Source organism: Microcaecilia unicolor, chromosome 4 (genome assembly GCF_901765095.1).
Source record: "Microcaecilia unicolor chromosome 4, aMicUni1.1, whole genome shotgun sequence".
NCBI lineage: Eukaryota > Metazoa > Chordata > Amphibia > Gymnophiona > Siphonopidae > Microcaecilia > Microcaecilia unicolor.
In genome coordinates, this window is record NC_044034.1 from 207,319,318 (window position 1) to 207,333,716 (window position 14,399).

The 14,399-nt window shown below is 42.3% G+C and overlaps 1 protein-coding gene across 1 annotated transcript in view; it reads right to left on the reverse strand.

Annotated features, from left to right (window-relative positions):
* The window catches only part of SYT7 (synaptotagmin 7), an 824,787-nt gene that overhangs the window by 238,782 nt on the left and 571,606 nt on the right, over positions 1 to 14,399 (reverse strand). Inside the window, 1 exon segment of the mRNA XM_030201170.1 lies at positions 1,882 to 2,259. Coding sequence (XP_030057030.1) covers positions 1,882 to 2,259 — 378 coding nt within the window.

Consider the following 14,399-nt stretch of genomic DNA (forward strand, 5'->3'; position numbering starts at 1 on the left):
TCTACTAAGCTTGGCAGATGGCGGCAACATCCTTGAGCCACCGATAACTAAGCATGCATGGGGTGCCAGCATTGGTGACTCAAGGCATTGTTGCTATTGCTGCCTGCCAAGCTTGGTAAAAAGGATTTGTGGCTGTCTTCGAAGGAAGCTTTCAGCTGACAGAGCTTGGGGATCTTTATGAGCTAAATTATATTTTGAATTGGGAGGTGCCAGGGAAGATGAGGAGAGTGCGGGGAGGAAGGGGGCAGAGACAGAGAAAATTTTGTGCCCACCCACTTTGGGCTCAGGCCCACCCAAAATTGGCCGTCTGGCTACGCCACTGCTTCCCCTTATAGCATCCCTCCCATCCCCATACAGCATCTCTCTCTCTCTCTGTCTCCCTCCCTCCCACTTCCATATTCAACATTTCCCCTTTTCTCTTGCTGTGCATCTGTCCCTCCCTCCTCCGTCACATCCAGCATTTCTCCCTCTCTCTCCCCATGCATCTCCCCCCACCAACATTTCCCACCTCCCTTGCTCACCTCTTCCTAGCATTACCCCATCACCCCAACAGTGCTCCTTTCTCTCCCTGTCTCCCTGCCACCAGCCAGCATGCTGCCTCGGTCTTCCCCGCCGGCGCTGCCTCGGTCCCTGACTCCCTGCAGCATTCTTGTCTTCACCCGTACCCGTCAGCGCTGCCATTCATTCTCACAGGCAGCTCCATTCCCGCTCCCCTTTGCCGCGTCCTCCGGCTCTCTCTGATGCACTTCCTGTTTAACAAGAAGTGCATCAGAGAGAGCCGAAGGAGTGGACGTTTCATCAGCCTGACCTATGCCTTTCATTTATCAGTCATTTATTTGACAGTTATCACTTTTCATTGTTTGGTGTTTCTCTGTCCACAATATCTGCTCACATAATTATAATATATTAACATTTTTTTACATAATTTATCATTATAAATTTACAAATGTGCAATACTATTATGAATGCCCGTATATGTTTGGCCATATATTTTATTAAGGCGGATATATTTTATTTGAAATCTCTTAATATTATGTTTTTAATTTGTCCTGTTTTTTTAAGAAAGTTGATTGTGACCCCTGAGGCAGGCGCTTTGGCGCCGAAACACGGACCGTGCCGGGTCCTTGATATTGATATGAATATTCTGAATAAACTGGTTTTTTATATTATCTCCCTATTGGTTTGCGCATTTGTCAGCCTCTACTTTTGCTGTTTTGCATCAACAGTAAAATAACATGTTTTAACAATAGCCCACATTGATAAATTCCCCCGTAAATGCCCTCTTTTTACACATAAATTGGGAGAGATGCTTCAAAGGGGGGCAATTTGCCCCAAACACCATCGTCAAGAAAAAGATATCTATTGTGGAATTTGGTTAAAGAAAGCCACAGTTATGAAACAAAAACATTCTTGTGATGGCAAAAACAGTTAATGAAAGAGATACTTAATTGACGTAACAAACAACCTTAGGAATTATTACATCTATATTCTTCCTCTACCCCAAACATAAGCTTTTACTGCTTATAGAAGTAATGGCTTTCTCTCAAATTTCAACAGATTTATACAGTGAATAAGATAATCAAATGGTCAAACTCCCATCCCTTCCACCAAAAAATCTACACTTTTTGAGAAACAGCTGAGGCCTGCCTGGAAAGCCTGAACCAGCTCTTTGAAATAACTAAAACAGCCCTTTGGAAATAAACTTATTAGCAACTAGGACAGAAAAAGCACAAATAGATTTGCTCTGTACATGTGTCCTGAGGAGGTTCTCTCACTGGCATGCAAACAGATATCATGATCATCAGTTTAGTAAAATGCCAAATCAGAGAAGGCAGAAAACAAAGACAAAGAAATAAAGAACAAAGAAGAAGAAAAACTTACAGGAAAGATTTCATGTCCAGCCCTCGATTCCGGATCTGCCCAACCACGTACTCCCAGCTGCCTGGGTTGGAGCGGCTTCTGCCACCAGCAGTACGGTATTTGGAGCCAGCTGAGCTTCCTTGACGTGCTGGGCCGCTGCGTTGGCCCCGAGGGTTGCCGCTGCTGGAGGAGGTAGTTTGGGATTGTGATTGAAGTTGCAGCTGGCCTAGACTCTGGCTGGTGGTTGGTTGGCTGTGGCTCTGTTTCTGATGCTGACTCAGGGGCTGCTGTAGGCTTTGCTGGCGTAGTAGGGTACGTGGGCGCTGGTATTTCGGATCTCCAACTGAGGTGGGGATATGGTCAAGGGTAGTGGCTGCAGACAAGGTAGGGTCGTCAAGACTTGGGAAGGGTAAAGAAGAGAAGTATAAGCAAAATGTGAAGAGACAAAATTGAAGGAAGGAAAGGAAGACAGTTAGAGAGAAGACAGCTAACTGCAAAGATTTCTCTCTGTATCCCTTTTGGGAATCTTTCCTTAAAAACTTCTTCAAGACTATCAGGTTCCTGCTTCAGCTGTTCTTTAAGATACAGTGTAATCCCAGCTTTGTCCAAACACCTGCCACTTGGAGTGGTACAATAGTTTTTGGAACTCAAGAGCTGTCCCCATTCCAATCTGCGCTTAGCAAATTAACTTTCTTAATAGAATTATAGAACATAAAGATTGATTGGCTATCTCCTACACAAATTAACCTACTTGAAAGTTGTCAGTGTTAAGTTCCCAACTGCATTGAACTGTGTTTTATAAAAGAAAAGATTTTTCTATTTCAATGGAAAGTAGTTTATAAACCAGTGTACCATGGGGGAAATTGATTCATTCATTCATTCATTCAAGTATTTATATACCGCTTAGGTCTAAGTGGTTTACAGTTTCATTTTACAGGTATGTACTACTGTTGAACCTAGGGCAATGGAGGGTTGAGTGACTTCCCCAGGGTCACAGAGCTACAGAGGGAATTGAACCTGGTTCAAGAAATAGCATCAAAATTTAGGTGCTGGAATGATCAATGCTCGGTGCAAATTCTATAACATCAGTTCCACCCAGAACTGCTGATATAGAGTACTAGTGTCACACCTTATCTACACACCTAATGTTAGACGCAAGCACTTATGTCAGTTCAAAGGCTGGTGTAAATGCTCACACCCAACTGTAGGGAGTTTGGTGTGTAAATGATAATACCGCTAGCCTGTGCATCTAACTGCCTGATACACTCCTGACATGCCTATGCCCCTCCCATGTCCATGCCCCCCTTGAAGTTGCATGTTTTGGGATTTTAGCATACAAACTATAGAATAGCGACCAAGGGAAACTGTGCACGTAACTACTAATTGTTGGCAATTAGCACCAATTAAGGCCAATTATAGCCAATAATTAACACCGATTAACAGCCAATTCTAGAATTAAGTTGTGTGTGCAACTGACCTTGTTCTATAAATTGTGTGTGCAACTTTGTGCGCTAACCCCCCTAATTCTATAAAAGTCACCAAAATTGTGTGTGTAAATTTAAGCATACCCCTAATTTTCACTTGCAATTTAATAGAATAGTGAGCCAATTAGTGCCAATAATTGGCTTTTTAACAAGTAATAATTAGCACTAATTAGATTTAATTGGAACTTACACGCCTAAAATTTATGCATAGCCCAAAAAGGGGGTCTGGAAATGGGAGGGTCATGGGTGTTTTGGGGCGAACCGGGGGCATGGAATATGGGTGCTCGATGCATAAATTTAGGTGTAGGCATTTGCACCACATTTTCATTGGTGCAAATGGCAGCACCTAAATTTACATGTGACCTCTCCACTTATGTGTTATACTGTAAACCACACCAAACTTTAGATGCGGATCATAAAATACCGTTTAAGCATTTTTTCGGCACTGATTTTTTTAGGTACCATTTATAGAATTCACCCCTAAGTGTAAAGTTGGGTGCCCAACTTCACAGAATTTGGGAGCAAGTGTGTACTGTATGTCTTTTATCCTTATAGTACACAGGAAAGGATAAAGAAAAAGAGGGCAGGAAGCCTAAACGACTAATCACTGATGAACCATTGAAAAGTCACCTCATGGACTTTAATTTCCTATAACAGCTGTTGTAGCAAAGAATTTTGATTCATATTTCCTGAACAACTATGACCACTTTAGCTGCAATATAAAGACAACATGAGGGCTGTTTAAAACTGATTTAATAAATTGTTGGTATTTTAATTTTTAAAACTCTTTTAATAAATGTTTGCAGCTATTGCAGTGCATGGTTAATTTGGGAGCATTTTATCAAAAAGGCTAATAAATGTTTAGCAGTTTAACTTGTTTCAGAATTGATAGACTTGCTCTATGAAAATTGAGAAGAGGTCACCACATTTCACAAAGATTTGGCAAAATCCACAATATAACTAGCTTTCACAAGGATCAGAGTCCAATCTATGGGGCCCTTTTACCAAGCCATGGTAGGCACTTGCATGGGACATGCTGAGGCATCCTGCAGTAGTGTGCTGATCAGCACATGGTAATCACATGCTGAGAAATATGGATGGAGACTAGGCATGCCCTGTGCAAATCAAGTAGTGCAGGCACATTGTCACACACTGTCCAATTACTTTGGGAGTCCTTAGTGCCTACAATATAGGTGGAGGTAAGGGCTCCCACAGCAATGGGCATGTGTTAATTAGTAAATTAGCCCATGACCATGAAAGAAAAATATACAAATGTGGCTATTTTACCACCACACTAAAAGTGGCAGCAGCATGTGGTAAACCCACATGTGAACAACAACACCGGCCACTTTTTAGCATGACTTAGTAAAAGAGCCCCTATATTTCTAAACTCATAGTCATAAATATTCACTGTCTGGGCTGTCTTACTTATCACAGAAGACCAAGAAAAGGGATATTACTGTAGAAGAACAAATTGGGATATGCATATCCATTTACAGTGATGTAATTTTCCCTACATAAATACAAACTTTCATATGAATTTGTTTCTGATCTCATAGGCCAATGATTTGACTGGAGACATATGTATCTGCTAATCCAAAACAGCTTTTCCATTCAGCTAACAGGAAATCAGTAGACCAGAATTACAAATGTTTAGTGGGAAAGAATTGGGGGGAGGGAAAGGAAGTACATTAAATCCTGTTTCATTGTTTTTCACTACTGTGGTCAGCTCCTTTGACAAACAAAAACAGTTGGGATTTGTTATACTGCCTTTCTGTGATTACAAAGGTAATCAATAGAAATAAAACAAAATAAAACATGGAAAAGAAAATAAGATGATACCGCTTTGTTTGTAATCCTGTCCGTGACGCCACTTGTAAACCCCCTAGTGGTGGAGCGGGTAATTACAATAAGTAAAGAAATAAATATATAGGAATGTCACAGTTTCAAATAGGGTTCCCAAATAAACTCCACGCAACCAAGGGATTTGACAAGAAAAATATTAAATAGTTTATTAAATGGTAAAATAAATAGAAACATTTGGATATGTTCCTAAATGTTGGTACCAATGGTTAAAGTTTGCTAGTCTCTATATATAAAACGCACCGCGAACGTTCTAATGAAGCCTCAGCCGGAAACTTGAGGTGGCATAGATATCCGTTTGGCCATGAGTGTCAGCCCTGCCCTCGCGTCACAACCTGATGACGTCGAGGGCGGAGCACTGACACTCGAGGGCCGAAACGGACAAGGCACAGGCATGGAGGCAGAGCAACAAAAACAAAACCAGCATCCCGAAAAAACCGGCGTCGCGAAAAAAAAAGTTTCATCCGTTTCATGGACAAAGCCAGCCACAACGTGCGAGGTAAGGAGGGAGGCAGGTAGGCACGCAGCCAGCCTGAACGTCAGAGGGTGGGAGAGAGGGACACAACTAGCCAGCCAGCCAGCCTCTCGAGTGCTGAAAGACACAAGGCACAGGCGCGGAGGCGGACCACCAAACATACACAGACCGTCCCCACACAAACAAGCGTCGCCAAATACATAACACTCGACCCTGGAACAATGTGCGAGGGAGGGAGGGAGGCAGGCAGCCAGACAGCCACAACGTCGGACAGTGGGAGGGAGGGAAACAGGTAGCCAGCAAGCCAGCCAACCAGCCTGAACGTGGCAGCCAGGGAGCCAGCATGAACGACGGTGGGATGAGCATTGGTGGGTGGCTGGAAGGGGGTCAATGGAAAATAGAGAACCGCTGGGTGGCTGGAGGGGGGGCAGAGGAAAAAGGACAATCGCTGGGTGGAAGGAGGGGGGCAGGGGAGAGAAGACAATCGCTGGGTGGTTGGAGTGGGGTGGGGGTGAGAGGAGAATCGCTGGGTGGCTGGAGTGGGGGCAGGGAGAAAGGAGAATCGCTGGGTGGCTGGAGGGGGGCAGGGGAGAGAGGAGCATCGCTGGTTGGCTGGAGGGTGGGCAGGGGAGAGAGGAGCATCGCTGGGTGGCTGGAAGGGGGGCAGGGGAGACAGGAGATTCACTGGGTGGTTGGAAGGGGGTCAGGGGAGAGAAGAGCATCGCTGGGTGGCTGGAAGTGGGTCAAGGGAAAATGGAGAACCACTAGGTGGCTGGAGGGGGGGGGGCAGAGGACATAGGACAATCGCTGGGTGGCTGGAGGGGGACCAGGGGAGAGAGGACAATCGCTGGGTGGCTGGAGTGGGGGCAGGCAGGGGAGAGAGGAGAATCACTGGGTGGCTGTAGGGGGAGCAGGGGACAGAGGAGACTTGCTGAGTGGCGGGAGGGGGGCAGGGGACAGAGCAGACACGCTCCCACCCAGCAATCTTACTCTCTCTCTGTCACACACACACACTCGTACATTCATTCTCTCTCACACACAGTCACTCTCACACACAATCTCTCAAACATACACACTCCAACAAAAACCCTGCTAGCGCCCATTTCATTTGTTTCAGAAATGGACCTGATTTACTAGTGTATTCTATAAGCTGAACCTAACTCTAGGCGGGATTTATAGAACAGCACTAAGCATGGTTTTTTTTCTGCACCTTACATAGATTTATCTCCTTAATGTATTTCTTTTTCAATTGTTCACATTTCTAATAAGGTACTGTAGTCCTCACGAAAATGTTAAATTAGCAGCATTAGAAATTGTGGCCTTATTGGCATAACACATACCACAACTGAATAAATTAGATTGTGATGTATATTCTGGTTTGGCTACTTTGCAAAGACTGAAGACTATACCAAATACACCTGGCAGTTTCCTTCTGAACATTTGGACTTCTAGCTCAAATGGAACCAGTGCTAGGATCCTAGTGCTATGATCTTTCATTCTTAACTACTTGGGGACTTTGTATCTATTATTCCTCCTCCACAATGTACCTAATTTGGTCATTCCATTGACAGTTCACATCTAGGGGCAATGCACTAGGGCTCCCTCCAGAGCCTGCAGTTGTGGGCCCTGAATCTGGCTACTAGGTCTCATCTTTGAATGATGACTGACTTTCTTCCTTCCTCCGCCCCTCTCCCCCCCACCCACAAGGATCATGAACACTGCCTTTGAAATAATGCCAGCCTTATTTAACTTCAGGAGTGGAAGACTCAACTCAGGGATGAAACTGGGGACCTTCTGCATTGTACAGCAGTGCCACTGGAAAGGTCTACTACTTGTTTTTCTCATTTTACTAATGTTAACTCCTGATTTTCAATTTGACAAACATTTACATTTCCATTCTGACCTGAAAATATCTTTGAGAGAACCACAAAAGTGGAAATAAGTCCCTGAAGTAAGCCAGGCAAAAACAAAGAGTGGTAACGGATCAGGCTCTTCAAAACAGACCAAAGACTCTCAATGTGAAATTAGAAACATTGATTAAAGATGACTGGACACGGTACCATGTTTCGGCACATACGTGCCTGCTTTTTTTTATTCTTCACAGTGGCATCTACAAGCAATACTGCTCCATACACCCATCAACAGTCTTTTTAAAAACCAGCTTATGTTTACATCCTAAGACATCTCGCCGTGAATACATGTGATTATCAAACACATTTATCAAGACTCCTGAAGCAGGCATGTATGTGCTAAAACACGGTACCATGTTGAGTCATCATCAATAAATGTTTCTAATTTCACATTGAGAATCCTTGGTCTGTTTTAAAGAGCCTGATCCCATTCCCACTCTTTGTTTTTGCCTGAAAATATCTTAACATGTTCATTACATGGTGGGTTGAGCCATTCCTGGTTTTTTTTTTCATGAGCTGAACTAACCAAACCTGAGAAAATAGCTTTATGAAAAATAAACCCCGACAACTCAACTCAGGTGTGTCAAAGACTAGAGTCTTAAAACAGTTCCTTATGAATTACGAATGCACTTTGTATCTCAGACAACCATAATGTACTTTGCTCATCTCATATTTTGTTTACAAAGAGGTTAAGTGAACTCTTCAAATGGTTGTCAGTTTTGCTGTTTGTTATCAGAATTGCATTTGTAATATCATTGACTGCTATGGAGCCATTTTAGTCTGGGATACTAAGCACATCTGATTGATAAGATACGGTCTGATGCACATTTCTAGCTGCAAAGTGGTATTTAAAGTTCTGAACCAAAGAGGTTGATGGAATACTTCCTGAAAGTTTATTAAATGCTCACTCAACTAAAGAATTTCTTTTTGAGCTGGATTCACTCAAATTGTTTTTGGCCTCTGGAAGGCAAATAGTAGACAAACCTGTTGACATTCCATTAGTGCCCTCCACTCTGCCCTCACCCAAATATATGTTTATTCAACTCTAGCACCCTTTGCAAATATTATTGCTGCTTGAGGCTAGTGTACAATACAGCCATCATACTCCTTCAGCCACAGTTCTCCAATTATTTCCTATGGGAGCAATTCTGACACACATAAAAAAAAAATTATATTGGGGAATTGAAAAACTAGCTGCAACAAGCACACATCTTTCACTTTATCGCAAAGGGAAAAAAAAGATTTGCAACCTTTCTCTTATTTTTAAATACTGGGTACAGTTTCCAATTTTAAAGTGGCTTTTAAAGGACCAGTACCATTTTTGCTGCCAAAAATCATAGCACTTATCTGTTAAAAATCAAATAAGCCTACCCTAATGTTACAATAGTCTTTATGATGGTCTTATCACCTCTATCATTTATGTAATTATTTCTCTTATTCTGTGTCTAGCTTTACTTGTAGTTACTCAGGGCCCCTTTTACAAAGCAGTAGTAAGCCCAATGTAGGCTTACCACTTGCTAAACAGGAAGTACCGCCGGGCTACCGCAGCATCCCGCTGGTACTTCCTACCCCTAGTGCGCCATCATATCCAGCGCTACAAAAATATATTTATTTTTGTAGTGCTGGGTGTGCCCGGCGGTAATCAGGCAGTGCCACCAGGTTAGTGCAGGAGCCCTTACTGCCACCTCAATGGGTGGCGGTAAGTGCTCCCCCTCGAAATGGCTGCGCGGCAAGTGCTTTACTTGATGCATGGCCATTTCCTGCAGAAAAAAACCTACTCTTTTACCACCTGCGGTAAAAGGAGGCCTCCACACGCATTAAAAACACATGCTGATGCCAGCGCAGACCCCCTTTTGCCGCAGCTTGGTAAAAGGGACCCTCAATTGGATAACTCACAAATGGGTCCTTTTACAGAGGTGTGCTAGTGTTTTTGGCATGCGCTAAAAATAAACGTGCACTAAATGCTCAAGATGCCCATATATTCCTATGGGTGTCTCTAGTGTTTAGTAAGCACTAATCATTAGCACACGGTAAAAACACTACCGTACATTTGCAAAAGACCCTCATAATCACACCTCATACACTCACACACTCTACAGACTTTCTATATGCATGCACCACCCTTACACATACATACTTACCCTGGGATTCTATATATCGCACCTTGATATCTGTGAGGAAATCGAAGTGTATTCTATAACAATGTGTATAACTTAGTTAACAAGCTAATCAGTGCTGATAATTGGATGTTAACAAGCAATTATCAGCACTAATTGGCATTAATTATAATTTATGCTAAGCCTATTCTGTAACATGGTGCATGTAAATTCTAAGTTGCATAGTTGAAACATGGGTGTGGTTATAGGAGTGGAATGGGCGGATCATGGGCATTTCTAAAATCTATGTGTGTTGTTATAGAATGCACCTGATCTGTGCCTAATTTACATGTCAGGATTTACACCAAGCTTTACTTGGTGTAATTCACAGTGACTAAATTTAGTCACTCAGAGCAGCACTCAGCATATTCTATAATGTAGGCCTAAATTAAAGTGTACTTTATAGAATACGCTTTGATTTCTGTATGGAAATCGAGGCTTGATATATAGAAACTAGACCTTTCCCATCCATAGGATTATAAATTGCTTTAATTTTATGCTTTGATCTGTTTACCCACATATCTGCCAGTGGCACATGTTTCTAGGGGACTTTGTGACTCTTGATGCAAGCATAATTTCTGAAATCCTTGGCATTACAATGGACCACAACTTAACAATGGAGACTCAAGTGAAATCCACAACAAAGAAAATGTTCCACTCGATGTGGAAACTCAAATGCGTGAAACAATTCTTCCCGAGGGAAACATTTCGCAACCTGACACAATCAATGGTAATAAGCCATGTAGACTACTGCAATGGAATTTATGCGTGATGCAAAGAACAAATTTTAAAGAAACTCCAGACCACTCAAAACACGGCAGCTAGACTTATATTTGGAAAAACGCGATTCGAAAGCGCAAACCCCCTCCATGAAAAACTACACTGGCTCCCAAACAAAGAACGCATTGCTTTCAAAATCTGCACCCTGGTTCACAAAATTATCTATGGTGAAGCCCCGGGATACATGACAGACTTAATCAACTTACCAACTAGAAACACATCTGAATCAACACGAACATACCCAAATCTGCACTACCCAAGCTGCAAAGGACTTAAATACAAATCAACCTACGCATCCAGTTTCTCCTATATAAGCACACAACTGTGGAATGCATTACCAAAAGTTTTGAAAACAACGTACGACCACCTAAACTTCCGGAAAACACTAAAAACTAACCTGTTTAAAAAGGCATGCCCTACCGATCCAACTTGAATGCCTGATCTCGGCAACACAACAATACTAAAGTATGTAATGGACATAACACAACTCTCCCACTGTTCGATTCCCTAATGTGGCTGTGCCACATGAACTTTATCTTACCACAACATCACTTTGTATTTGTTAACATCGGAGTCTGCAAACGCCTCACCAATACTATGTAAGCCACATTGAGCCTGCAAATAGGTGGGAAAATGTGGGATACAAATGTAAAAAGTACCAAATGCAACAAAAGGGAACACTCCGCTATAATTTGTGGATAAAAAAAAGCAGTGGGTAGCGGGTCTAATCTCACAGAGTGTGGGATGTGGAATAATATGTGGAAGGAGGGAAGAGACCTCAGACAGGTGGAATTCCAGCACAATTGCTGACAATACTCATATTAGAGTATCACCGTAAATTAATCATTGGTCTCAGCCCCACCTCCTCCCTTCATCCTATATAATAAAAAGCACCTCCAACATTCTGAAGCTGACTCCTTGGCACTGTGGCAGTGTAGGGTTCGTAAGTCTGTAGTTCAGCGTTTCATTGGCTCTCACTGTCCCCGCCCTCACGTCGAGGAAACGGAATGCTGCATAGTTGCCAAGCAAACAAACACGACATCACAGGAACGAAGAACCAATCAGACAGAATGGAACTTGGAGGAGGGAAGTGGAGTGGATTGAATCTCTAACGAACAATCATATACAGGGAGGTACGAACATCAGTGGAGGCAAGTGCACAGAACGGAAGGGAAGACAAACATTTAATCACTTTGTCACTCACACACACATACAGACATCACACACACACACACACACACACACACACACACACACACACACACACACACACACACACACTCAATCACTCTGTGTATCTCTCTCTTACACTGTCTGTAAAACACACTGTCACTCTCAGTTTCTCACATGGGCAACTGTATGTTGCATTCTCACGAGTAAGGAGCTCTTCTGATGTGATTGTTAAACTGATTGAAGGGCCTGAACAAGGAAACCTTTTACCACATTGTAACACAGTTTACACAAAAAATATTGTATATAAAGAAATCTTCCACATGTAAACAACAATTATATTCAGATTACAACCGTGGAAACATTATTAATTTATTTATTTATAGTACATTTCTACCCCACATTTTCCCACGCATGCAGGCAAAATGTGGCAAACACAGGATAAGTAAAAATGACAATACAATAAGAGAAATGGTAAGAGACAAAAATTAGGCAAGGATGGCAGGAACTCATTACATTGCTAGCGCCCATTTCATTGCGTTAAGAAACGGGCCTTTTTTACTAGTGTGGACATATATCTTTTTATGAATTTTTTAAGATCTATGCTATATCCACTGTGAGTCACACAACTTAAAAAACAGTAAAAGCATGATTTAGCTTGCTGCAGCTTCGGAAATGGGGTTCCCTGCCCAACGGACCCGTTTCGCCGGAGTGGCTTCTTCAGGGGAACACGAACACCCAATTTGACCGCACTGCTGAAGTGGCAACATAGAAATCATTTGAATGAACAGAGTGCAGCCCGACTTTGAACTTTGAGTCTGTTCGTTCAAATGATTTCTATATAGCAGTAAGATGGGTGGCTATCCCAGGGTTGGAAAGGCGATTTTATTTGATAGCAAACACCACATGCAATAGTGAAAGGGTTATATATTGTATTACATGCCCTTGTCCGCTCTACTACATAGGACACACAAAAAGGAAACTTAAGAACAGATTAGCGGAGCATTTTAGCAATATAAGAAATCATAAAAAAGAAGCTCCGTTAGTTAACCATTGGTTAAGTAAAAATCACAATATTGAAGATCTAAAATGTGTGTTTTAGTACAAACAGCACACCCCAAAGGAATATAGAACAATGATATATTTTTGAATGGGCTACGGTGGCCCCAAATGGTCTCAATCTTGAGATGGAATGGTTGTAGTGAGTACATGTCACCTGTAGGGGTGGGGCTTATAGGCTATTTAAATCTCAGTAAAGTGGACTATGGTATAGCGTTTGAGGGCATGGGTCACAACCCTGACTTGGAATAGAGTCCTGATGGTAAGCAGCCAATATTATTGTATGATGATAATGAAAATATCACAAAGTTATGCAGTATAAGGACAGTGTCCATCTTTGTTCATGCATATATGTATATTATAGAATCTGATGTATGGTTCCTCCTGATGAAGGAATGTTTTGAAATGCAGTCTCGCATTGAGGACCAGGATGATTTAAGGGCAATCAGCTGAATTGAACTTATATGAACAAGTTTTTTCGGTAGCCATTCTCTGGCCGCATAGCTCTTCCCCAGACGAGTCTCTTTGGAACTGAGAGAGGGATGCTTGTATTTATGAGCCTGGACTGGAAATACAGCATTTGAGATACTTGAACAAACAGTAATGATACCAGTATGGTTTTAACCGGTAATGGTAAAGAACTGATTTAACTGGTTTAAACTCTGCTGAAGTGAGATCTAATTGTATTAAGCAAGTAATTGTCTTTTGAATAGATCAAATGTGGTGGAATGAGTGATAATGAGTGAGCGAATATGAGTTCAGATATATTCATTATGTGATGGGCAAATGGTGTTAAATAAACGTTTTGAACAAATTATTGTTCTAAGGAGTACTATATATGAATGTAATTGTTGAGCCTGTACTCTGATTATAGATTTTGAACCCTATATTGATATAATAGTTCAAATTTAATGCCAAGAAGTGTAGAGTGCTGCATTTGGGGTGCAAAAACCCAAAAGAGAGATATCAGATAGGAGAGGAGAGATTAGTAAGCTCGACTCAGGAGAGAGACCTTGGGGTGTTGGTGTCTGAGGTGAAGAAACAATGCGACGGCCGTGGCCAGAAGGATGCTAGGCTGCATAGAGAGGGGTATAACCAGCAGAAGAAAGTCATTGGTGAGGCCCCACTTGGAGTATTGTGTTCAGTTTTGGAGGCCGTATCTTGCTAAAGATATATAAAGACTGGAAGCGGTGCAAAGAAAAACCACAAAAATGGTATAGCATTTGCGTTGCAAACCGTATGAGGAGAGACTTGCTGACCTGAACATGTATACCTCGGAGGAAAGGAGAAACAGGGGTGATACGATCCAGATGTTCAATTATTTGAAAGGTACTAATCCGCAAATGAACCTTTTCCGGAGACGGGAAGGTGGTAGAACTAGAGGACATGAATTGAGGTTGAAGGGGGGGGGGGGGGGGGGGGGGCAGACTCAGGACTAATGTCAGGAAGTATTTTTTCATGGAGAGGGTGGTGGATATGTGGAATGCCCTCCTGTGGAAGGTGGTGGAGATGAAAACGGTAATGGAATTCAAACATGCATGGAATAAACACAAAGGAATCTGGTTTAGAAGGAATGGTTCCATGGAATCTTAGCGACGCCGGTAATTGGGGAAACAAAATGGGAGCTGGGCAGACTTCTACG